This window comes from Molothrus ater, chromosome 4, assembly GCF_012460135.2.
Source record: "Molothrus ater isolate BHLD 08-10-18 breed brown headed cowbird chromosome 4, BPBGC_Mater_1.1, whole genome shotgun sequence".
In the NCBI taxonomy this organism is placed as follows: domain Eukaryota; kingdom Metazoa; phylum Chordata; class Aves; order Passeriformes; family Icteridae; genus Molothrus; species Molothrus ater.
In genome coordinates, this window is record NC_050481.2 from 8,476,175 (window position 1) to 8,501,913 (window position 25,739).

The 25,739-nt window shown below is 51.2% G+C and overlaps 1 protein-coding gene and 2 long non-coding RNA genes across 4 annotated transcripts in view; 2 read left to right on the forward strand and 1 right to left on the reverse strand.

Annotated features, from left to right (window-relative positions):
- Positions 1-386: 386 nt before the first annotated feature.
- LOC129046659 (uncharacterized) lies at positions 387-1,543 on the forward strand. The gene is made up of 2 exons (XR_008508314.1): positions 387-648; positions 896-1,543. It is a non-coding gene; the product is annotated as an uncharacterized LOC129046659 (long non-coding RNA).
- Positions 1,544-11,873: 10,330 nt separating this feature from the next.
- Positions 11,874-16,974, forward strand: LOC118686059 (uncharacterized). The gene is made up of 3 exons (XR_008508315.1): positions 11,874-11,947; positions 12,904-12,961; positions 14,054-16,974. It is a non-coding gene; the product is annotated as an uncharacterized LOC118686059 (long non-coding RNA).
- Positions 16,975-20,477: 3,503 nt separating this feature from the next.
- Positions 20,478-25,739, reverse strand: part of MAML3 (mastermind like transcriptional coactivator 3) — a 229,383-nt gene continuing 224,121 nt past the window's right edge. For both annotated transcript variants that reach the window (XM_036383029.2, XM_036383028.2), the window contains exon 5: positions 20,478-24,439. In XM_036383029.2, the coding sequence (XP_036238922.2) occupies positions 23,448-24,439 (992 nt within the window). In that variant the 3' untranslated portion in view covers positions 20,478-23,447. The remainder of the gene's footprint in view (positions 24,440-25,739) is intronic.

Below are 25,739 nucleotides of genomic sequence, written 5' to 3' on the forward strand. Positions count from 1 at the left end.
CCCCGGGGCCCCGCCTCCCCCCCCGCCCATAAATCCCGGCGGATCGGCGTCTGTCCCGTTTTCTGCGGGGGATGCTCATCTCGGGAGGCAGCGGGAGCGTCGGTCGGAGCGCTGTGCGGAGATCCGGATCGGGGGCTGCTACTGGGGCTGCGCGGGATCCAAGGCACTCGGCTGGGACCGGGATCGGGATCTAGGCCTGGGTATTCGCGTCCTGGTACTGTCGGTATTTCGTGTGGGAGCTGGGCTGAGCCGTTTCTTCCTCAGCGAGCAGGGTATGGGTGCCGGGACTGGAGGATCGAGGTGGGATTGGGACTAGGATCGGGACCACCACCACTGCGCTGGGGAAAAGCCGCTCCGGGACAGGCGCTGCCGCTCTGGTTGCGGCCAGCGCGGGGCTGGGTCCCGCCGGGGCTCCAGGCACGCTCCGGCTGTGGCGGCAGGGAGCCGGTGCTGTGCCGCTGCCGTGCTCGCCAGGAGAACGACGCTTCCCCGGAGCAGCCTCTGGATCGCGGCTGGCAGCGGGAAGGACACCGAGACCGCCCGTACCGGCCCCGGGACCCCATGGGCATCGCCGCTCGCTCAGCGCCGCCGCCCGCCCCGCGGGGCGCCCCCTGGCGGACACGGCGCCGCCCCGCAGCCCCCGGCCCGGTAACGCCACGAGCGCCGCGCTCCCCTACGAGCCACAGCGCCCGCAGCCCCTGCTCCGTGCCCGCAGCCCCTGCTGGGGGCTGCAGCTTCCCAGCCAGGAGCAGCCGCTCTGGGACGGCCGCTGGGGCCGAGGCGTTGCTGCTCCCGCTCCCGTTGTGCCTGGGGTGGGACTGGAGCCCCAGGGAAACGCTAGGAAAAACCCCACGGGTTAAAAAACCAGTGGCAACTCTTTGTTCTTTATTTCCAGAGCCGTGAGAATCATCAAGTCAAATGCTGAGAAGGGACCGGCCCAGCTGTGCATCAAACCCAGAATTCTGGTCTTCTCAGCACTCTGCTCCAAACACCTGGGCCAATCCCAGGGCTGTTCCAAAGGCCCTGTGTGGGATGGGAATGACTGCTGCCACTAAGAGAACTCCTCTACAAATGCAGCTCCTTCCCTTCTGCTACTGCTGCTTTACACAGCAGCCCCTGCAATGGCTGTGGGGCAGAACTGGCTGGCACTCAACATGGCAGCACCAAACTCTTCCCCATAGCCCTGATTGTTCTGCCCTTGCCAGGATTTCCCCAGCAGCTGTGAATGTGCTCCCACAATGTCCCTTTGTTTCCCCAGGAAGAAGCGAACAAGACAAGCCCTGAGGGTTACCTTGCTCCGTGGCCAAAGCTCTTCTGGAGAGTGCCGGGGGGCGTTGCCTGCAGGTGAGTGCTGCCAGCTCCAAACGATGCTGGCTGCTGGGGCCAGGGCTGTTTTTCTGGCCCAGGGGCCTCGGTGTCTCCTGCTGGCTGCCAGCCATGCTCCTTGGTGTTCCCTGGCTGTGTCCCAGCTGGCTGGGAGCGCAGGGCAGGAGGAGGCCAGGAGCTCCTGAAAGGCAGCAGCACCTCGTGTCTTTGGCATCTGCAGGGGAGGAGCTGTGCCTGCACCGTGGCTCCTGGGCCAGGGGCTGCTCTGAGCAGGCCCCTGGAAATGCTTCAGCCCGGACAAAGCCACACCAGCAGCCCAGCAGGACCCCAAGGAGCAGCTGGCATTGCTGGGAATGGAGGCACGGGCCCTTTGCAGAGGGGCTCATGCAGCAACTCCTGGCTCAGAGCTCCCACACAGCTGCCAGCTGTGGCCCAGCCACCCCAAATCCCTTCCCTCCTCCCCAGCCTGAGGCCATCGGCCATCAGCAGCATCAAAGCCAAGGCCATCTTCCCCCACAGATGTTCCATCCCAGGCAGCAGCCCTCAGAGGTACCTGAAAATCAGTGGGATGGAGTTTGGAGTTTTCCAGGGATCCAGCTGGAAGTGCAGAAGTGATGGAAAGCTTTCCCAGGTAGGTGCCACTGGAGGTGTGCTGAAGACAAAGCTGTGCATCCCTTTCCTGAGAGAAAAGAATTTGTAGAGGCCCCTGCTGAGGCTCTGAAAGGAGCTGAGCTTCTGCAGGGAGAGATGTCCCCCCCTGGGCACAGGGGCTGCCTCAGCTCAGGCTGGGAGCACATCTGGCCACTGCCTTCCCCTGCTCTAAACCATCCACTGGATGTTCTCCATCCTGGAGCTCAGGGGGGTGAAATGGGCTCCATTCCAGGCAGCTCTGGCCAGTGAGCCCAGGGACACCATTGGGCTGAGGGTTCTCAACAGCCACTTCTATGGAATAGAACCCTGGCCTTGTCCCTGTGCTGCTGAGCTTCCTTGGAAGCTCTGCTGGCTCCTGACACAGCTGCTGTCCAAGGCAGCAGCTCTGCATGGGAATGCCCACACTCCATGGGGCACTGGGAGGTTACTGCAGCGGGAATGGAGCAGGGAATTTGGGGCTATGGGTATAACTCATCAGAACTGGCACAGCTGACAGGGAACCCCAAATCTGGGCACCACACAGAGAACAATCTTTGTCCTGCCCTGTCAGCTCAAACCCCTGGGCTGGGAGGTTTTGGGAATTAAATGGATGGAATGATACAAACCACAGCAAGTGGCATCACCCAGAGGGACAATCCAGGTCCCAGACAATTGCTCCACAATCCACTATGGGGGAAAACACCCTGTGCCTGCCAGGAGCTCTGACTCTGCTTTTCTACCAGCTCCTGAGCAGTGTCAGGGCCACCATGAGGGCTTTAAAATCCAAACAAACCCCATATCCCACACAGTGAATAATCCAAATAAAGAAATGCACTCTTGTAATCAAAGCTCCAAACTGTGTCAGGAACTCTGACAACAAGTTAATGGGATTCCCAGGAATCTCATTAATGCTCTTGGTTTCATTTTTATGTATTTTTAATCCCTCAGTGGGCAGCCTGTACAACTTATCCTGGGATTTAGAGGCTGAGCAGGGCTGGCTTTGGGTTGACCTCCACCTCTGGCCCCAGCCTGTGCAAACACACCTTGTGCCAGGCTGGGTGAACTCATCACCTCAGCTTTTCCCTCCTAAATATCCCCTCCTTATCTCTCTGGAGATTCACTGACATTTTGCCCAAACCATGCACTCCTCACCTCCATGTGGCCTCCAAGTGTCCATTCTGTTCCTCACAGGTGCCCTGGTGCCACCGTGTTGGTCCCTTGGCCTTTCTCCAGCCCGAGGCTGCTCCTCTGCTCGCTCTCTGCAGTCTCATCCCACAGGGATCCTCTTCTCCCTTCCCTGCTGGCTGCTGCCAAGGAAGGAGGACACAGGGAGTCTCCAGTGCTGCCCCCTCAGCCCTGGAGAGTCCTGGCTGTGGGCCCGAGGGGCCTGGGATTTCCCAGGGAAATTGTCTGCTGGTCTCCCTTCAATGACCTCAGCAATTCCCTCCAAAATGCCACCTCACTGCCCCTGACATCCCCTCACATTCCATTGCCCCACACAAACAGTTCTTGGATCCCCTCTAGATCACACCAGGTTTTCAGCCACATGAATGGCATCACCTGTGCCCACTGCTCGTTATTCACCCAACCAAAAGCAAGAGCAAATGTTGGTTGGGCTTTAATAACAACTTGAAATAACTTTACAGCAAAATAACTCACCTTTTTCTTCTGTGGGTTTTTTTTCCCTTCAGCTGCTGGGCTTCCCTGTGAGGATGTGTGCTGAGCTCTGGGTGGAGGGGACTGTCAGGCTGAATGGCTGTGGGTTTGTGCTCTTCTCCCTGGGCATCAGCCACTGCCCCAATCCCTTTGCCCAGGCTGTTCCCTGTGCCTGTGCTCAGGCTGGGGCAGCACAGGCAGACGCAGCTCTCAGCACTCCCTGCTCCAAACACAGCTCTGGCCTCCACTGCAATCTGGCTCTGCTGGGAGGTTTGCTCCTAGAGAAATCCAAGAATTGCTCATGGCAATGTGGAGAATCAATCTCCACAAAGGGAGGTAAGGAATAAAATCCTGCTCTGGGAGCCCTTGGGATCTGCAGGGCTGCTGAGGGAAGGGGACATTCCCTGCCTGCAGGGCACACAGCCCCACCTGCAGCAGCCAGCCCAGCCTGCCAGCTGGGCTCTGCCAGCCCCTCTCTGAGCCCCCTCCCTGTGCTGCTCCCTCTCGGTGCCTTTGGCAATCCCAGCCTGAGCAGCCCAAAGCTCTGGCTGGCAGCCCAGGGACAAAGGGACGCTCCCAGGGATGGGGCACATTCCCAGCAAACGCTCCCAGCAGGGCACAGAGGCACCCCTGGAGCTCCTGGCTGGGGCTGGCAGGAGGGCACAGCCCCCAGCTGGGCTGGCAGTGGCAGTGACAGCAGCAAAGTGCCACGCTCTGGTGGCACAGCACAGACACCCAGGCCAGCACTGCCCATGGGAGGGGCACAATGAATTCTGCTCCCTGTGCTGCCCCATGCCAGCAGGAAAGCTCCAGGGGCATGGAAACTCCTGCCCCTTCCCCCCAGCCCAGATGAGCACTCCTCAGTTCCCAACACCCAGTTCTCACCTCCAGCCTGCTCCCGGGGCTGCTGCCACGTTCCTGACAAGGTGCCCAAGGCCCCTGGGCACAGGGCTCCCTCTGTGTCTCAGGGCTTGGGCACGGCAGGGACCAGGCTGCTCCAGCAAGGACAGCCTGGAACCAGAGCAGATGTCCCAGGGCTGGCAACGGGCTGGGGACAGCAGCTCTGAAACCCAGAGTGCTGAAAACAGCCCCCAAAGTGTTCTATGGTCACACCTTTAACATGGCTCCAAAGGGCAGCAGCTCTGGTGCCAGAGCAGCACCTGCACCATTCCCTGTGCCAGCCCTGGCTCACTGAAAAACCAAACAAATCAACCACACCCAGGCCTTGTTTGCACAATTCCTGATCCAAACCCTCACCTTTCCTGCCCAGCACTGAGGCAAATCTGACACAGCATTGAGAAGTGACCTTTGCTGAGAGCAGCCATCATCCCAGTCCTCCAGCCTTGGCAAGATTGTGCAGTGAATGGACCTCAGTTCTACTCCTAAACCTCAATTTCTGTCAGTTTTTGTTAGAAAGATACTGGACAGTAACTCATGCAGCAGAATTTGCAAATTGCACAAGGAATAACAAGGCCCAGAGCAAAGCCAACCACCCCCATCACTGCTGCACCCCAATTCTGGGAGAAATGCTGATCTCATTTCTAAACACTGCCCTTCCCTCCCACTCAGTCCTTCCCTGCACATCCCTGCAGAGCATTGACTCCATCTTTTGCTGCCAACAGCCCCTCTCCAGCCCAGAGCCCACTGCTCACAGACACAAACTGAGCAAGCCTAAGGCAATGTTCCCAGCAGCAGATGCAATTCCTGAACTCCCTTTTCCCTGGATTCTGAGCCCTTGCAGGAAGCTCAGCTCAGCCCAGAGTCTGTTCTGCTTTCCCAGAGGGAAATACAGCCTGCTGGGCCCCAGCTCTGGCACCACATTGCCCTTGTTCCTGTGCCCTGGAAAGGCACAGGCAAAGCCAGTCCCTCAGAGCCCATCCCTGGGCCCCAGGAGAGCTGGAGCTGCTCCCAGATGCCAGGGCCCTGCAGGGCCGTGCTGACACCAGCACAGGCTGACCCCTGTGCCCAGCACCCCCCCTCACTCTGCTCCCATGGCTCCCAAATGCTGCCAGCCCTGCCCCTGCCCCTGTGCCAGGGCCGTGCCTGCCCCCAGCCCCAGCAGAGGCTGTCACCCAGCCCTGCAGCGGCTGCCAGCCCTGGCAGAGCTGGGCATGCACTGAGAGCTCCCGAAGGAAGGCCCAGAGCAGCCCTGGGCTGCACAGACAGTGCCCAAGCTGCCCTAGGGCACAGCCAGCACCACAGCTCCAGCATCCCCAGGGAACTCTGGCACTGCCTCTGCACCTCTGCCCTTCTCCAGCAGGCACAGCTGGGGCTGGGCTGGCAGCAATGGCATTGCCATGGCAGCTCATGCCAGCAGAGAGGAAAAGGGGAGCCCTGTGTCCCTCTGACTCACCCCACAGCGTGGGCAGGACCAGAGCCCTCCAGCGCAGAGCCCTGCTGCTGAAGCCTCTTGCCTTTGGCTGCTCCAACACCAAAGCTCCGGGCAAAGATGGGAGGAGTTGGATGATTTTTCCTGCCCTGAAAGAGAGGAGAAAAGAAAATTAAGTCCACTGTGGAAGTCCAAGGGTCCCAGCTCTCATAGCTCTGCTCTGCTGGCTCACTATGGGGTTTTACCCATGAGAGGTGACACCAATTCAAACACAAACGTGTCCTTTGCCAGCACTTTTATTCCTGACTATTTCAGACAATAAAAGGATGCTCATTTTTCATCTTGCATTCTCTGCCTCATTTGAACAGAACCATTTTTATCCCAGAGCCCACGTGGCAGCCATTCCATCCTTTCCCACTGGACTTTGCACAAAGGAAGGGACACCCGGGATGCTGCACCACAAGAAATCCCAAAGAGAATCCCCTCCAAAACCTCCCAGGGAAAGGTTTTTTGCTTTTGGGACACAAGAAAGGCCTTGGGCCATTTGCACCCACATGGAAAGCCCACACCGAGCACTTGCTTTTAAAGATGTTGCACTTGAAGTTACAGACATGGAATTGCTTTGGGATTTGGCATTTCCTGCAACCACAAAAACACATTCAAGGAATTAAGCGCAGAGTCCTGAAGTTTGGTTATTCCAATGCTGTTTTGGTAGTGCCACTTGACACACCAAAATCCACAGCAACACTTCAAAAAATGCAAAGCAACTTTCACCCCCACAGCCCCCTTCCTTTCCATTTTGCAGTTTTGGGCTCCTCTTAAGAACAGGTTAAAGCAAAGAAGAGAAAAGGCCAGGACCTGCTCCCAGCCAGTGCCCCAGCCACCTGTTTGCCAGAGATTCTCCTTACAGCTGATGGCTTTTCTAAGAAAGCTCCAGCTCAGCCTTATCACAATCCCCTGGCAGCCCTCACCATCAGCCCCAAAGGCCAGGGCACATCTGTGTGCTGCCTCAGGAAGCTCAGTGGCTCTCTGGGGGACAAAACCTGGTTTGGGCCCAGAGCTGACTCTGCTCCCTGCTGGCTGAACTGTGCAGCTGTGGGATGCAGCTGGGCGCTGCAGGGCAGAGTGTGTCACCCTCTGTGCCAGCCAGGCTCCAAAGGCAGCCCTTGGTGCCCCAGCAGCGCTGCTGGAAGCGCTGGCAGCGCTTGGCACAGATGGGATGGAGCCTTCCCACAGCTCTGTGCCCTGGCAGCGAGGCTGGCACAGCAGAGAGGCTGATGGCAGCAGAACAAACGCTGGGTTTCCATGGGCACTGATGGGCCTGAGAGCCCCAGGCCAGAGCTGCTCCCTGCCCAGCCCAGGAGCTCCCAGTGCTGCTGCAGGGCACGGGCTCTGAGGGAACCCTGCAGCTGGGCCAGGAACGCAGCAGCGACAATTCCCAGGCACAAAGAGATCCCCACCTGCTCCAGCAACTGAACCTCTGGGGCTCAGCCCCGCGGGCTGTCCCTGCTCCAGGCAGGAGGAGCCACACAGCCCCCGAGGCTGGGCTCACACCCTGCCCTGCCAGCAGGAAACAAGGGCTTCATGAAGCTTTGGGGACACCTTCTGTCCCCAGAGGGCTCTGACACAACATCCAGCAGTGTGGATCTTTAATAAAGACAGCCCGGACCTATCCTTGCCACAGACTCGCCTTTGTTATTGCCTCACAGTCTCTGCTTTAAAATATTTTGCTATTACAAGTGTTTCAACAAGACTGACCGTGAGCCCTGCACCCTTGCCGTGCTCCAAGCCCTAAGGCAGAGCTGGATATCCTCACACTCATCCAGCCTGAGGGAGCTGCTGCAGCATTTAAAACATTTACAAACCACCCCTGCCCTGAGGGTGTGCAGCCCTGCAGGTGCCTGGGTGCCAGCCCAGCATGAGAGATGGGACATCAGGAGAGCGAGCAGACAACGCCCACTGCAGCCTCGGCACTCTCGGCACTGCAGCTGCACGATCCTCACTGCTCAGCGACTCTCAGCTCTGGTTCCAGGACTCCCGCCAGGAAACTGAGGGCCCTTTCCAGATGCAAATCCCCACAGAGCCACTGCTCTCCTCTCCACCCACCCTCCTGCTCCAGCTTTTACCCCTTGGGTAGCCACCACCCCGCCCAGGACACAGAGGAGGCTCTCGGGTGCCAACTGAGACCCAAATCGATCCAGGTGCCTCAGGAAATAAATACAAACAAACTCGTCCCTTCTAGGCTAACAAAATGTCCTGGTGCCCAGTTCCTGTTTCCTAAGGCAAAACCCACGGATCAGGGGAAAATGGCAAGTCCCAAACCCAACCAAACCCGGTTTGGCATCGGTTTCCATCAGGACCGTTCAGGTTTCCCAGTGCCCCTCAGCTGCAGCCACAGGAGCAGCTTCTCTCTGGGACCCAGGGGGGTGGGCACAGGGACACCCATCCCGCTGCTTCCCGGCAAACAGAGCTCAGCCCAGCCCAGAATGAAACATAACAAATGCAGGTATTGCCCTTGCCATTCATGTCTGAGCTCTGGCACGGTGTTATTGACCACAAAACTCCCGAGAGGGGACAGTCTGTAACTACTGCTCTGGACCAAGGATAATCTGTCAGTTCGTGTATGCACTGCACAGCTTTCATAAACAGCACTGTAACAGACACTAGTTTAGACTGCAGCATCATAGAGACTGTGAAATGTTCAAATGCTGTTACATGTAAGGAACTCAGAAAATGGTGTCAGATAATGAGGTGATTTCCCACAGCTGGGGACAATCTTATCTGAAACACAAGATAACAGAAACACAAACCAGAGCACTGAAAAACAAAGGAAAAATTTACTGACCCTCGTTATCAAATAACGAGGGAGTGAAAATAAAACAGGATGGCACCACAGGAAGAAATAAAGTATATTGGTTTAATCCACAAGATGGCACGAAGGTTCAAACCAAGCAAAAGAACATCTAAACTGAAAGGACTCTTTGAATATGTATAAACTCTAATGAATATGCACACACCACTGCAATGGAACAGAATCTAGAGAACACGGTTTAAGGGAACCGGGTGCTCCTGGCAAACAGCCAAGCACCCCAGCGCTGCCTTTTATCCCTTAACAAACGTGTAAAAATTCTAAAGAGTGAACTCTGTTTCTCACCCAATAAAACGCTGTTCCCGCAGCTGGGACGAGCCCCAGCTTTATTCCACGGCACACGATCCCAGAGAGCCGCAAGGCCCGGGACAGAGCCGTGCCACCCGCAGCGGGTCCCACGCAGCAGCGCCCAAAGCAGCCCCGGCCCCCTGTGGGTGCCCCCGGCCCCGGTGCCCCCGGCCCAGCTCCCTCCCCTCCGGCCGCTCACCTGAGGGCACCGCCCGCTGCCTCCCGGCGCTGCTGCCGAGCCGAGGGCATTGTCCCCGCTCCTGGCCCAAAGGCCGCGTTCTGCGCTGCAGGGCGCGCTCCGGGGGACGCGGGGGCGGGCAGGGACAGGGTGACCCGGGCTGAGGCGGCTGTCCCGGCGCTCTGTCCCCTCCCGGGGCTCAGGCCGGGGAGCGGGGCCCTGCCAGCGGCCGCCATTGCAGCGCGGAGCAGAGTCAGGCAGGGCCGAAGAGCCGAGTGTGGCCGAGTGGAGCCGACAACAGCCGAGCGTGGCCGAGTGGAGCCGGCAACAGCCGAGCGTGGCCGAGTGGAGCCGACAACACCCGAGTCTGGCCGACAACAGCCGATCCTACCCGAACGGCCGACTCTGGCCGCGATTTGCCGAATCCATCCGAGCTGATCCGTGAACTGAACGGAACGCGACGGAACCGCGTTCAGCCCAACCGAACTAGATAAGCCGAACCGAACTAGATAAGCCCAACCGAACTAGATAAGCCCGACCGAACTAGATAAACCGAGCCAACGCGAGATCAGCCGAACCCACATGAACATTACGGCGTCGCTCACTCACCCATCTCTCAGTGTGGGCAGGCACCCTCAGCTCCAAGGAGCTGTGCAGAGCGAGCGTTCCGTCCCTTGGCAAGCATGGAGTGATCTGCCCCAGGGACAGGAAAGTACAGACAAATGCCATGGTCAGCCCTGAGGATTCAGGAGGATTCAGAGCCAGTGGCCCAGAACCTGCCACAATTCTATCTACAATTGCAATGTAATTACGGTGGGACAGTGCAAGGCTGGAGTTCAGAGAGCTCAGCCGTTCCACCGGGGCTGGGGACATGACTGAGGGGGTTTTGTGTCAGTCTGATGGGCCTGAGCAGCATCAAGAACCAAAAGGAAATTTTACAGAAATGTTTTGAGACGGATTGTCCCAAAAACTTGGGCTGCTTCTAGGGGGACAAAAGATTGAAAAAGCTTTCTGTTGAATTCCTGTCAGAAAGTCCAGACCCACTGGTTCAGCTATGGAAGGGATGGATATGATGCACCATAGAAAGAGACAAAACCAGAAAGGTAAAAAGGACTATGTCCCATCATTCCCCAAACATGCTCCAAGGAAAAAGTTTCAGACAATGAAATAACAAAGAACTGGTTCCTACCTCTGGAGTTCAGTCCTACATTTTGTCCTTCCTTGGAAGGTGGAGACAGAACATTGCCCACCATCTTCTCTGCAGCTGCCCTCCATACTCGTGCAGCCCCTGCTGGGGCACTCGGGCTCTCCTTTCCAGGCAGGCTGGAGCTCCCGTGCAAACCCAGCACTCGCCGGGTCCCCTCTAGGATGGAATGGCAAGGAAAGGACACAGCACTGTGTAGAAAACGTGAACTTTACTCTTGACTACTTGAACTTAACTTGACTACTCGCAAAATCTACAATACAGGGTGACTAGAAGACTGCGGGGTAAGAAACTTCTGCCTAAAATACTTTGAGAAAGGGAACGCCGAGGGAAATGTCAACTTCTTGTGGAAAAGGTGTCGGGGAATGCTATGACTGAGGACGGGGTGTCTCGAACTCCTGAGATGGGGATGTCGCAGTGCCCGGGCTGGGCGCTGGTCACACATCCCCGCAAGGCTCCGCACCGCGCTGGGGCTGGAGGTCAGCGCTGAGGGAGGCCGGGATCTCCTTACTCTCTCACCGGGCCCTGGTGCTGGGGGAGGCCGGGATCTCCTTACTCTCTCACCGGGCCCTGGTGCTGGGGGAGGCCGGGATCTCCTTACTCTGTCACCGGGCCCTGGTGCCGAGCGAGGCCGGAGTCTGCTCCTCTCTCACCGGGCCCCGATGCTGAGCGAGGCCGGAGTCTGCTCCTCTCTCACCGGGCCCCGGTGCTGAGCGAGGCCGGAGTCTGCTCCTCTCTCACCGGGCCCCGGTGCTGAGCGAGGCCGGAGTCTGCTCCCCTCTCACCCATCCCCCAGTGCTGCTCTCCTGGCTCTGGGTCTCTGCCGAGGCCGGTGCCGCAGGCAGAGCCGCAGCAGGGCGCGGTTTTGCCTCAGCAGCTGGAGCAGCTTCCCGGGACAGCCGCGGCCCCGGCGGCGGCAGCAGCAGCGGCGGGGCCCTGCCCGGGCCGAGCGGCTCCGGAGCTTCTCCTGCAAGGCAAAGCGCGGGGGTCCCGATGGGAGGGGCGGAGCGGGGCCGAGGCCTCTGCCAGAGAGGCTGGGCCCGGCCGGGCTGCCCGGGCAGAGGCTGCAGCGAGCAGAGCTGCGGCCGCCCGTGCCCGGTGCCGTCCCCGGGCTCAGCCTTGGGCCCCGCTCCTGCCCGGAGGCTCCGCTCCCCTCCGCCGCGGGGCCTTGGCCAAGCGGCTGCCCAGGAGGCCCAGCAGCCTCGGGGTCTGCCCCGTCCTGCCGCCCTCCCTCACCTCTCTCCAGCGTCTCCAGAGCCTTCTGCCAAGGCAGCATCCCAGGACAATGCCCGTGATCAGCAGCTCCAGCAGGAAGCACGTCCAGGACACCAGCGCCAAGTCCACCCACGGGGCAGCCTCAGGGTCCGTGTCCTGCAGCTCCAGCTCCTCGGGAAGCAGACCCGAGGTGCCCAGGTCCTGCTCAGGACGGCTGGAAGGGTCGAGTGGATGGACCAGAAGCATCAGCAGGTACACCTGCAGCGTCCAGGAGAAGCCCTGGCCAGCCATGGTGCTTTCTTCCTTTTGCTCCTCACTTCACTTTTCTATTTCTAACTGAATTTCCATCTGTCTCTAACCCTTTGTTTCTGTTTCTCACTCTTTCTAAAACTGTGTCTCTGCTTCTGTAACTCTGTGTCCATCTGCTTCTTTTTTTCTGTTTGTCCATTTCACTATTTCTGTCTGACTGTATTTATTTTTCTCTCTTTTGTCTATACTTTGCACCTTATTTCTTTATAACTTTCACCCTCACTCTTCTTGTTTCTTTTTCTCCCTGTGTTCTCCTTTTCCTTGGTTTGTCTTTTTTGCTCTCAGTCTTTTCCTTTTTCACTCTACCCCTAAGTTTTCACTTGAAGTCTAATCCTGACCACTTTCTTTTATCTCTAACTCCTGTCCTTCTTCAGTTTTCCCACCCTCCTTTTCTTCTCTGTCTCCTGTTCTGTTGAAGAAACCTAACTGCCAACACTAGCAAATGCCAAAAAAATTAAATTTTAATTAAGAAGTAACATCACAACAATGACCATAAGAAATTTAAAATGGACACATTTCCAAAATTATCTAAAATGCTTTTGTTTCCTTTTGAACATTGTACATTCAGCATTATTCATGATTTAGCAATGTAATGCTGAAACTGTAAAACCCGAAGTACATTTTGATATTCTCTGTCCATGGTCACACTGTGCTTATTTCAGGTTACAAGTGTTTTATAACACTGCTTATTCAGTCATGCCCATGGATAGTAATGCACCCATGCTCTATGCACCAGGGCAACTAAGCACAATTTATATGTTGATGCACTTGCAAGTTAAGATAGTTAATAGGAAATGCTACTTCCCTATCTGCATTTCCAGATTTTGTCAGATAGGCATTCCCCCACCAATTTATTTATTTATTGCTCTATTTATTTTCTCCAGTCGTTTTTCTTTTAGATTACCTGAGCAAGGCTTCCTAAAGGAACAGTACCTGTCAGAGAAAATCAACCAAAAGGTGAGCCTTGGTCCTTCTCTAGGGGAACAATGGGTTACAAATCTTTAGGGGGTCTGTCGCCTATTTGGAGAGCAGCATGTAAATTTGCCATTGGCACACTTTTGGTTCTTTTTATCTTGGTCCTTTCTAAAAGAGACATTGACAAATAAAGTGTTGTCATGTCTCAAGTGCCATGGGCAAGGACTCCACGTGAAAGCACCAATAAGCAGAGGAGAGCAAGGACAGGAGCACTTTACACATGTTGCTGATTGCACAGAGAAGAACCAGGCCACTGAGATCCAGGACTGTGAAATGTGTAAGGCTGGTTAGGCACAGGCAGAAATGGGACATTCTATTTCATATTGATAGAACACACAATAATAACAACAACAACAACAACACAGTTTTCCACACGCATCCTCTTACTCCTCAGGAAAATAACTAATGGATTTTGCAAGATGAGGGGCTTTTTTCTGTCAGAGGAAAGAGTGGAATGGAAGGAAATATGATTGCTGTGTACAGCAGGGAAAAGTGCTACACCCTCATCTTAGAGGCCCCAGATCTCAGTGGAAGACACTTATGACTCTGTCTCTGAAGAAGATGAAAGTAGCTCTTATGCTGAGAAAGGGAACAAAAAGCATTACCTAAAAATAAATATCTCAACTCAATGCCACCTATTTCTACATTCCCTGTTTCAGAGCTGGCTAGATTAACTATATCAAGAAACATTTGGCTTGTTGATAGAGTAATAAGGCCTTTCTGCAACTGGAATGGCTTTTACCCTAAAATCTGATAATTTATCAGCAGTTTTCTGTACTCTGCAATATCATCTCTCTCTGAGTTGAGAAAGGCAAGTCAGTCAGCACAATATGTTGGCTGATTCAGACAGGGACCGAGGAGAGGACAGGGAAATTGCACTCCCTTGTTTCATGGTTTAATTCTTGGGAGCATCCACATGAGACTTACCAGGTTATGAGTTGAACTGATACTGCTCCAATTCTGTTTCCACCAGAAAACACAGAGGGATTTTCAAGATGCATAAGTCTGAAAACTACCCCTGGCCTGGCTATGCTCATTCAAGGATTTCAAAGCACTCTTCAAATCTCTTTTCAGAGTTTCACAAAACTCCTGATTTGCAAGCTATGGAACCCAACCAGCATCCAGCATGTCCACGGCCACTGCTGAGTAGGTGGAACTGGGAAACTCTCTCAGATCTCTGTTTGCCTCTGGAGCAGTCTGTGCTTAGAAAGGGCACAGGGTAAAAGGAACAAAAACCCACAAAGAATGTACTTTTCTCCTGGTTGGTGTAGATTCAGGAAAGAAATGGCTGACAGTGGGTCATTACTGCAGATCTCTTTTATTCTGGTTTGATTTCAGAGAACTCCCTCTTAAACAACTTACCTGCCTAGGCAAGTGTGCCTGATTTGGAGCTTGTTTTCTTTCTCTGAGGAACAGCAGGTCCACAGTCTCCTTTCTCTACTGGTGCAATCTCACAGAAATGCAAGATGCCCCTTCCTTGTAGGTATGTAGTGCCTCAGAACTGAGCCTTAATTTCTGTAAAGGACTTACTTTCAAGGCCTTTCAAAGGTCTTAATTCCAAAAAGCCATTTCAAAAAGGCTGTCCTCAATAAGGCTGGTTGTGGGAAGACTGAATCTTTAAATGGATTCAGGATCACCCCCTAACTGCTTTTAGGCTGAGATTTGCAGCTGTCTCTACTCAGTATGAAGATAAGTGGGTGGATGTCGTGCAGGCAATATACTGCAGAGCTGTGGTCAGAAAGCATCTCTGCATCCAATTCCAACTATTTATAAATACACAAGCAATAACTAAATATACTGTCTGAGTGGTGTGGTAACAAACTGACTCTGTGTGACAGTCACTTGCTGAACAAAACCACAAATCTCACTTGCCAGCCAGGCATCCTGAGCTCCCAAAGCAGTAATTTCATAGGATATAGGAGAGGAAATCCCGAGAGTTCCCGTGGCAGAAGGCCACACCAGTAGTTCTGGCATGCCCCAGCAGAGGGCAATGGCAGATGTACATCTGAGTCTGGCACTGCAAAGCACCCCTACAATAGAAAACTAAGTTTTCCCTTGCCTTCCAGACCTTGTCACAAAGGGAATAAATCCTATCTAGGGCTGAATTAAGGCCCAGTAGAAAACCTGGCAGTGTGTAATTAGCCAGCAGCACGTGTGAAGCTCTCCAGATCTGGCCTGAGTGACTACAGTTTGTTAAGTAAAGAAAGGCCTCAGCAGCATTTTCACTGCAAGATCAGAAAACACTTGGGGTCTGGCTTTCTTACTGTGCTTCTCTTTTGGAGAAAAGGGATAAGGGAAGCTGTGTGTCTTCTGTGGTGCACCCACAAATGCAGACCACAAAGACTGAGCTGGAAGTGGTGAGTGTGGAGGAGGAATGGCAAACAGGAAACACCCTGGCAGCTTTATCTCTGTTAATGGAAGCGTTTTTGTTCTGAAATCTCGGTGTTAGACCCAGGGTCCTCCTGAAGGGGACAGAAAGTAATTCAGAACAGCCTTTTTTAGGCATTTGTGCACCTAGACAGGAGAAGCACAATTTGAGGTGGTTAAGGCAGACTTGCTTACACTGGATTTTTTCACTTCTGAATGTAAAACCTTGTATGTCTCAATTTGGGGCTGAAAAATAGAAACACTCAGAACCAGGAACCACTTTAAAAAACCACCAATAAAACTGTATGTCACATACACTGAAATGCAGTGACCATCCATTAATTATGTAGGCATGCTACAGAAGCATAAAATGATATCTGTTTTGACCGTGGAAGGAAGTGAAGAAATGTTTACAAATCCTTTCACGACAATAACCATAAATAACAAGTAAACAGCGACAGGAACAAGTGCTTCAGTAATATTGCTGTCATTTGTTGTGCCTGCATCAGCAGACACTGCAAGGGAAAATGGTGTTGGAGGAGAGAGAAAGAGGTTGCCAAGCAACACCAGACCCCGTCCAGGGCACCCCCTCCCCTGCTCAGGAGCAGACAAAGCTTCCTGGTCCAGCTGCTCTGGAAGCTGAGCTGGCATCCATCAGGGCAAAGTGGGCATGTTGTGGGGTGAGAGAGCAGCAAAGGGGAAGGGGGCAGAGCTTCCAGCTGGCAAGGTGAGGCTGTGGAGACCAAGGGAAGAAATGGCAGTTGTGTCAAGGGAGGGGGTGAAGGAAAGAGCCGAGGACAGACAGGATAGACAGAAGCCAATCCAGGATGAAGTGGTCAGCCTGGGAATTGTGGCTGCTTCAGAAGCACTTGGATCCAACCCTGCTCCAGTGTGCAAGGGCTGAACGTGAGTGGGGCTTTCCTGGCTGGAGAGAGAGATGGAGGAGCATGGTATAGAAGGACTCTGGAGAGGTTTTATTATTTTAAAAACATGTCCATGTAAAAATGGCACTCACAACAGCAGCTACTTGGGTTATTTTTCTCAAGGAGATGACATCTATGCCTTGCATGCTCTGCAGCCTGCCTGATAGCAGCATGAGAGTACTGGATGGAACATCATGAGCCAATTCTTTGCTGTCTCATATACAATATTGATGGAGGTGACACAAGGCTGCAGAAGGTGCAGTTCAGGGAAAAATCCAAACCTCTCTCTACTACTGTATTTAATCCTTCTGCATTTGCTCTGCTGCTGCCATCATGCATGAGTTCATCATCCCCAGAGGATGGGGATGACAAATGAGATCAGTTGTGGTAACACTGCCACAAAGCAGGGACTCTAGACAGCTAGACCTTAAACTGAACTGGATAAAATGGACTATTTGTCCTTCCTCTGAAACCCCACACAAAATACACATGAAAAGACACCAGACATGGATTACAAATGGTATTTAGGGGGCAGAAAGAGGGAACAATTGAAGGAATAAGCATATATTCTTCCTCTTTTACTTGTCTTATAGTTCTGATAAACCTAAAGCTGAGAATGATCCAGTGCCACACAGACCCATGTTCTTTGTAATGTATTGCTGAAAAGCAAAATAAATTAATAAACTGCAGAGCCCACTACTGTTACTGCTGTCGCTGGACTGATTTTGTCACACGAGCCAGCCTCATACATTGTAATGCATTGATTTACCCTATAAACATTTCCAGTGAAATACATGAGAGTTCAGCTATGTTTCCCCTTCCACCCAGAGTAGCCTCTCTGTTCTTCAGAGCCTGACTTGTAGGAGGTGTTGAAGAATAAAAGATGCTGCACTGCCACTTGTGACTGATCTTCAACAAGTTGCACCCCAGCACAGGCTGAGCATTGCCCTTTGCAAGGCTCTTTTCAGCTCTTCCAGAGTCAAAACCTGGACAGCTCTGGCAGAGTAATTCCATTAGAAGTGCTTATTTGATCAGTCTGGTTTCATGCTTACAATGCTTTTGGTCTCACTACCCCAACCATCTGCTCTCTCATGACAGCAGCTCCTCCTGAGAGAAGAGCCAGCCTCTTTGGCACAGTCACCAAGAGGCAGTGAAATACTGCCCTTTGCAAACAGGACAGACTGACATCGGCTCAGACACCACCAGTGTCTCTGAATTACATGACATGTTACTGCTCAGAACCTCTGTTCCTGCCTCCTTTTATGTCCATCTTTGCTGGATTTTATCTCTATCACCATCTTGAAACTTGCATCTTCTGAATAAAGTCAGAAACAAAAAATACATCTTCAGTGTCATCTGGCCTTAAATTGTTTAGCCCTTGTGTTTTTAACTTCTCAAATGACCGGTTCTGTTAGAGTTTTCCTTCACATTTATCTGTCAGTAAAGTGACAATACTTTGAACACTTCTGCTCCAGCTCCTAAAAATCACAGAGACTGTGTGGTCAGAAAGTCAATCCATACTACACCAAGAACTGCAATTAAGAGGCTTAAATCAGCAATTAAAGAGTTACTAAGTACAAACATCAAACTTCCGTTATTACAGTATATCTACTCTTCCAATCTTCAGAAAGAACAATATTAACACCCAAGAAAGTAAAATTTGGCAAGGTAAAATAACTTCTTTAAAGTCTTTTTTACGTTAGCCCTTAAAATTAGCCAGTTTGGTGAAAGGCAATGAAATATCTCACTTTAACATCAGCTGTAGGAAGTCAAAATAAACATTATATTGGTTTTGTTCTAGTGGTCTTATGGGATCATAAAGGCTAATGGCATTAAGACTTCTGCTAGCTAGGTGATGAAAAAATGTCCCTTTAGAGAAGCTCATGCCTAGCCTCAAAACCAGGCTATAAGCTATGGGTAGTGTGTTCCAGGCAGTAGGGTGAGGGGAGGCATTCCTTTCTCTCTTTACCCCTTGTTTTACCCTCTGGACCATTCTGAGCAGTTCCTTTCTGCAGGCTGACTGCTCGTGTCTCTCGTGCTGCCCATCAGAGCCAACGTCACGCACGCCCAGCAGAACCTGCAAATCAAGAGTAAATCAAGAGTGGGGACAGCACAAAGCTCTGCTCCTGCCTCCATGTCCCACACCAGCTGCTTCTGAGGGGCACTGCTGGTGATGGACACAGACCCTTTACAAAAACAGAACAAAAAGGCTTTGCTCCCAAGGAGGCAGCGACTGAAATCTAAAGATAAAGGAGCAGCTGAATCCACAGAGGCAAGAAAGGCTGGTTTTGTTCTTTCCGTGCTTTCAAACAGGCAAGAAGTAGGCAGGGCTCAACTTTTCCAGGAACAAAGAGTGGCTGTAATCTTGCACTCCTGTTTGGAGAAGCTGGTCTGTTTCTAACTAGCTGTAAAGTTATCCCAAAGCCAGGTTGTGTCTTGATTTGAATTGTATTTAGGCACCTACACAACTGAAAACCTCAAAAATGAGAGTAAATCTGTGAAATCAAATACACCAATATTGGACTGAAAGTGCTGTAAAAAAATGTTTCCAGTAAGAAAGTCACATACTCAGTATCTGAAATGAAATAAGAAAGCAAATCTTTACATCAGGCAACAAAATTATCAGACATTGCATCTTATGTTCTCATCATTACAGTTCTTTAAGAGGTAAATGAACTTATTTTATGCCCTGCTGATATACCTCTGAGAATCAAGGAACAGGCTGCCCAGGGAAGTGGTGGGATCACCATCCCTGAAGTGTTCAAAAGGCAAGTGGATGTGGCTCTTGGGGATATGGCTTAGTGGTGACCATGGCAGTGCTGCCTTGAGGGTTGTACTCAAGGATCTCAGAGGTCTTTTCCTCCCTCAGTGCTTCTGTTACTAGAAGGGGGCTAGTCTGAGAAGGTCCTTTTGCTGTGCAGCAGTCAAAAACTGCAGTACAATTTTTTAATGCTTGACATTATTTTCTTTGAAATATGTTGATTCATATAGTTTTGTTTACACCAGGGAACAAGACACATTTTGAAGGCATTTGTGCTATACTAGCTTGAGATTTAGAGCAAGTTAAAAATAATTACTCTGCCTTTTTTCTGAGATAGCACTGCCAGCTTATCTAGCAACCCATCGATGTGGCTTGATTATTTTTTTGTTTGTTCTCAAAGCCTCAGCTACTGAAAAAAAAATTTGAACCCAGCAGAAAGAAAAAGTTTGAGAATGTGACCCGTCCAGTTGAAAAAACCCAAAACAACACAACAGAAGGCAAATAAAAAGCACTGAAAATTCACACCCTCTTTTTCTGTCATCAGATCAGCTCCAATATACCCTGTGATCTTAATGTTCCTGTCTGGTGGTAATGCTTATCATCAGCTTCTGAGAAAGTGTATATATATACATATATATATACATACATATCTATATATGAGTGTGTGTGTGTGTACATATATATATATATGTATGTGTGTATGTATATTCTAGTAAATAAGTCTTATTCCTTTTGCCATATCTTTGCCTAAAACCCCCATAATTTCCAAGTTATGATAATTTTTAGGGATAATTATAATAATTTGTAGGGGGTAATATTTTCCTTTCCAAGGGAGGTTTCCCCCTTCCTTGGCAGACACCTTTCTTTCAAACCTACAGAGGCAGCAAGAAACACTGCAGCCAGAACCAAAACCAAGACAAAGCTCCAAACGATGTAACAGAGTCAAAATACAGACTAGAGGAGGTCCAAAGCCCACCTACTGATTCAAATAGGTCTTTCTTTGACTCTGAAATTATTCCAAGCTTACCTGTTATAGTGCTTTGATGTTTTACCTTCTCTCTTCTCTTCTCTCCTCTCCTCTTCCTCACCTTCCCTCCCTTGCTCTCCCCATGTATGGACAGCCAATGCACGTCCAACACATGCACGTTCCTAAAGGCTTCTGACAACACAATTCTCACGCTGTTGTAGTGGTGGGTGATAGGGAATTACCCTAAGCCTGTGTCTTGATCCTTCTCCAGTTTTCCTGTTTTCTCCAACTTTTATGTCCAGCTACACGTTTCCCTTCTCCCTCCCCCAGCTTGTCTCCATCTTGTCTCCTGCCCTGGAAGCACCTCCCCACTCCCTATTTCTGCTGATTCAGACCTGCCTGCAGCTCCCCTCCCCTCCATGGAAGATTGCTCACTGAGGCGCAAGAGTGGGGCAAGACATGATCCATATACACCAGGTATATGACTCATAGAACCATCTTTTATTTGTTTGGTTGGTTTTTTTTGTTTTGTTTGTTCTTCTTTTGTTTCTTTTTCTTTAAAAGCAACATCAGGTATTTTTCTACGTTTTCAGACTCTGTACAGGTCTTAAAAGGAAATAAGCAATGCTTAATGTACAAAGTAAAACCAGAAAACTAGAAAAATCTGAATAAAATGGAGCAAGTTGCTGTCTGGGATACAGTACAAATTAGTAATTGGATGTCATCTGAAGTGCAATACCACTGCAGTAAGGATGAGTCAAGGAATGAAATAAAAATACTCTATTTTAAACAAACAGTATATATATATATATATATTTATATATATATATTTATATGTATATATTTTACAGATAGTAGACCCAGTGATATCTGTAGAATTGTAAAAACATATTTACAAGTGACTTTTTTTAAAACATTACATGTACATCAGCACCATAGTAAGAAAGAAAAAAAAAAAAAAACAAAAACCCCAATCAACCCAAATCTAACAAAATCTGTTCTCTAGTACTTGATCCCAGTATGGAGTATTTGGAGGAAGCTTCACAAAGACAACAGAGGCTCACCTTGACCACCATGTATGACCCAGGCCTGTATCTCCCAGTGCACACCAGCTTGCACTGGCTGCGGTGTGGTGGGTGTGTGTGTCTCAGCTCCCCTTTGCCCGCTCTGTGCCGAGTCCTGGCGGCTCTCAGCCCAGGTGTGGGTGCTGTGCTGTCCCCAGCACTGTCCCCTGCCCAGCAGCAGGGTGGCTGCCCTCCACCCTGTCACAGCTCTGTCACACACGTGTGTGCCCCGTGCTCGCACCGACACACACGGAGCCACAGCCCCCTGCTCCCCTCAGGGCCCTGCCTGTCCCTTCCAGCCTGCCCAAGAGATGCTGACCCACAGGATCAACCAAAAACTTGGGCTGGTGCTCCCTTTCACTGAATTAGGGCCCAACCTGGCTCCTACTGAAGCAGCAGGCATGCTAATCATGCTCATCATCCTCAGCAGGAGCTGGAATTGGCCCTTGTGCTGTATTTTATAAAGGGGCCAGCTAAAAGAGATGAGATTAAAGCTATTTTAAAAAATGTAGCAGTCAGGGCAGGTAGGATTGATGGCTCACCTTTAACACATTAAAAATGCTGCTTGTCCTGCTGCATCGCAGCATTTAGAACAGGTAATTCCCCCCACTAGGCAAGCCCAGCAAGGGAAATTGCTCAAAAGGGAGCCTCAAGGGGGCACAGAGATGGTCCCAGACTCACTTGCTCGCCCTCTTTAATGTGATGCCTGTCTGTGCTCCATGGGGAAAGGCAGGACATGAAAGTGCCAAGTGCCAAGGCCCTCAGCCTCCTTGGAATTCAGGGGCTCAGCACTTGGCATCACTGGGCCCAGGGAGAACAGCACAAAAGGAGGTGACCAGAAGCTGGGGAATTGGGACTGGCACTAGTACACTGCTGCAGAGCACAGCTCATGGCTCTCAGAGGCCAGCACTAAGCCAGAGGGTGCTACAGCTCTGGACTGTGGGTGATGTTAACATTTTTTATGTGCACAACTATATAACCTGATAAGCAGCCCTCAGCTGAAAACACTAAAGAGGTAATAGGTTCCAGAAAACAGCCTCCAAGTGCAATTTGGGAACCCTGCTGTACACACTCAGAATGGCTGGTGACTTCAGTGTTGTGTGAGATCTACCACAACTTCATCACAGGTCCAAACAGTGGAGATAGTGATACACCCCTATTATCTAAAACCTTATTGGGGCAGATCCTATGTTTGCCATATCAATTATTTTACCCACTCATGAATGTTCTTTACAGTAGTCCCTCACTGACTCCTGTTCTTGAAATACTGCAGTGAATTTTATTCCAGCAAACCAGAGAGATTAGACCAAACACCTGTTTAAAACTCAATGCATCACATCGAGAGCCCAGACACCCTGGGGTAATACTACCTGCCAAACCTGGGCTTTTCAAGAGGGGAGGAGAAGGTCTTCCTGTGTGCCAAACCCTCACTGGATGTTTTCTCACGCTTGTTATATCCTGCCCTGCCTGGCCCTCTGTGGCTTGCCTGAAAAAAAGAAGTGCAGCCAGCTCAGCTTGCTTCACACTGAAGAACAGGAGGGGAAGGGAGTGAACTGAGAACACCCTGGGGAGGAAGGAGAGGGAGGGACCAGCTGAGGAGCTCTGCTAATGTCTCTTGGTAGCTCTCAGCCCTTCCACAGCCCAGACAGCTGGGCCATGCCGAGTGCTCTGACTTGGGAAGCACTATTTCAAGTCCCAAGGGGACTAAGCAGTTCATTAAGTTAACCCACCACTAGGCTGTCTCCAGCAGCAGTCACATAATCAATCTGCCTTCACAACACTGCCAAATTTATGTTCTTCTGCACTTGTAGTGGGGTTTATCACTCTGCAGTGAAAACTGTGACCTCCCTGTGATGGTTTAGGTTTGCCATGTGAGTGCTGTGCATTCCCTCAGGACAGCCCACAGCCAGCCCCCTCGGCCTGGCCATGGCTCCCCCCGACCTGCTTGCCCCGGGGTTAAGCCCATTTCTGACCAGGGCTGTGCCATCACCCCTGAGTATCTGTGGGCTTGGCTCCCAGCTCTTCCCTCTGCTTCCCTGGAAGCTGCAATGTGCACACTCATAAGAGGTGGGACATACCAGGACCATCCCTCACCACTGTGCAATGAAGCCTTGTTGTAATTGGGGGAGAACGAATCTTCCCAGCAACAAAGATTCCTTGGTGACGGTTTTGGGATGTTGATGTTTTCATCGTCCCCTGAATCTTCCAAAGTTGGCTACAGATCGGCTTGGTTTGCACAATTAAAAACAAAAAAAAACCCCAAAATAACCCCAAACCAAACCAACACAAAAACCAACGATCCAGGGATGGGGAGAACATCTGACTTCCTCTTTGCTTGTTCAAACATAACAAAACATAACCAAAGCTCCAGACTATACAATACCATTCACTGGGGGTTTCCAAACAACTCATCCAGTTCTTGAATCCACTCATCCCCTGGTCCGCTTTTAATAATGGAGTCCACAAGGTCTGTGCCCTCTGCTAAACTGGAGAACGACCCCCCTGCTCCTCCATTACTGTAGTTGTAAGAAATGTCCTGAGTGGGATTCCTCTCATAGGCCTGGCCTTGGCTGCTCTGAGCAAAGGTGCCACCTGGCATTTGCTGCGTTGGGGGCTGACTGAAGCTCGCCATGGCAGGGACCCCTTGGCCCATTGCTGGCATCACCACGGGCCTGGCCTGGCCGCCTGCCTGTTGCCCAGGCAGTGGCTGCAGCAGCTGCCTGCCCAGCGCGGGGTTGACGGCTCTCGCCGCGCCAGCCGTGTCCACAGCTGTCTGACTGAGGCCCTGTGGGAAGTGCTGCTTGGACAGCCGGGGCTGCCCAGCTGGCACGGCGTAGGTGGTGCCGTTGTTGAAGGGCCCCATTTCGCCACTAGTCCTTCCAGGCATGCCTGGCAGGCCTCGCTGCTGCCAGTTTGGTGTTCCCTGAGGGACAGTCCCCATCAGGTTTTGAAGTCGTGGCGCTTGTGGCCTTGGCAAGACCTGGCCCACAGGTCCTTTCATCTGCTGCTGATGCTGGGGAAGAGCAGAGTTTACCAGCATGTTCTGACCAAAATTGCCAACCATTCCCACTGCTTGTCCGGAGGCAGGCTGCCTTGTTCCCTGGCCCGTGCTCTGTGCCAGGTTCATGCCGCTTTGGTTTGGGTGCTGCAACATTTGGCTGATGCCCGTGCTGATGCTGTACATTCCTGGCTGGCTGGAAGAGGCATTGCTGTAAGGAGTCATGCCCATATCTGGCTGGCCTGCAGTGCTGAGCAGCGTGCTCGAGCTCTGGGAGGGACCCACGGCCATCATGCTCGCGTTCTGGGCCATCATTCGGGATGTTCTCATGCTCTGCAGTGCTACCTGGTTCCTCACAGCCACTATATCCTGGGGTGAACCTGCACCAAAAAGGGAGGAAGGTAAGAAAAAGCCCACAAACCTGCAAATCTTAATTAACACACTTTTGCATAAGAGACAATCTGTAGGAGCATCCTCAGCAGCACTTATCTTCTTCAGCTTCACCTAATTCAGCTTCTAGTAAGCAAACAGAAAAACTTCCACTGGTCTTCTTTGTTAGCAGCAAAGCAGCTGAACTTCAGTTTATCATTTGAAGCTTTCCTTTAAATATCTCCATTGTCTTTCAAAAGTAAGCCTTGAAAATGGAAATGTCAGTCTCAGAAGGCCAATCAATTCTTTTAATAGCTCAGGAGGCATTAATGAATGGATTTTCTATAGCATAGCTACTGATTAATTCTATGGAAAGAAGAAAAATCGGGTTTTTGTGGACATTTAAAGCAGGGAGAGTGTATTAGTGAATCAATACTATAAGCACATTTTACTTCACCTTAGGCCAGTGATGGGAAACCAGAAAATCCTAGCCTTGTTAAATTCCACACTGTGACAGATAACTTAACCATGCTTGTGTCTTACTTTCAGGGGTAGGGGAGAGCTATTGATTTCTGGGAAGCCAATATGCTTCTATATTTACTACCTTTAAATAAAGACAGTTACCTGGAGCTCAGATTATGCCATGAGTTCATTGTGGATTTGAGTCACTACCTAACACACCAGTCAGAGTCACTAACTAAATAGTCAGATTCTGCAAATTTGAGTCACTGACTAAATACAACACTCGGCAGGTGAAGCTCAGAGTGTATGAGGAACACAACTGTTCCAGGCTCAAATGTTATTAAATGCCAGGTGTAAATATAAAATCATTGCTTAAGAGTTCAGAACCGTACAACAGAATCTGAACCTTCATAAACTGGCTCCTATTTGTTGTCCCTCAGTGGCAGACAACATCCCTGAACACCCATGGGGAGTGGAGAGCACTGGTCCCTGTTATTGATGTTGGCTTGGTTTCCATGAGAAACAGCTGGATAAAGGAAGCACCATTTCTACACATGTAACTCTATTTTATAAGGCAGAGGTTGGCTACAACTCCGTTTTCTGCAGCACCACAAGCTTCTGGTGGATGCTTTTAGCTCCAGCACACAGCTGGAAATGAATCATTTTGTAGCATGAAGTGAGACCATCTGGATCTCACTGGAACAGGCCACGTGTAGTGGCAGCTTTTACTTTATTCATGCTATCACACTGTGTTGTTGTTCAGTTTCTGGAGGCCCATGCTGTTGTTATCAGATCTCTAAAGTGCCATACCTCCTTGGTGTGTTCTTATGGCTGCAGACCCTCATAGCA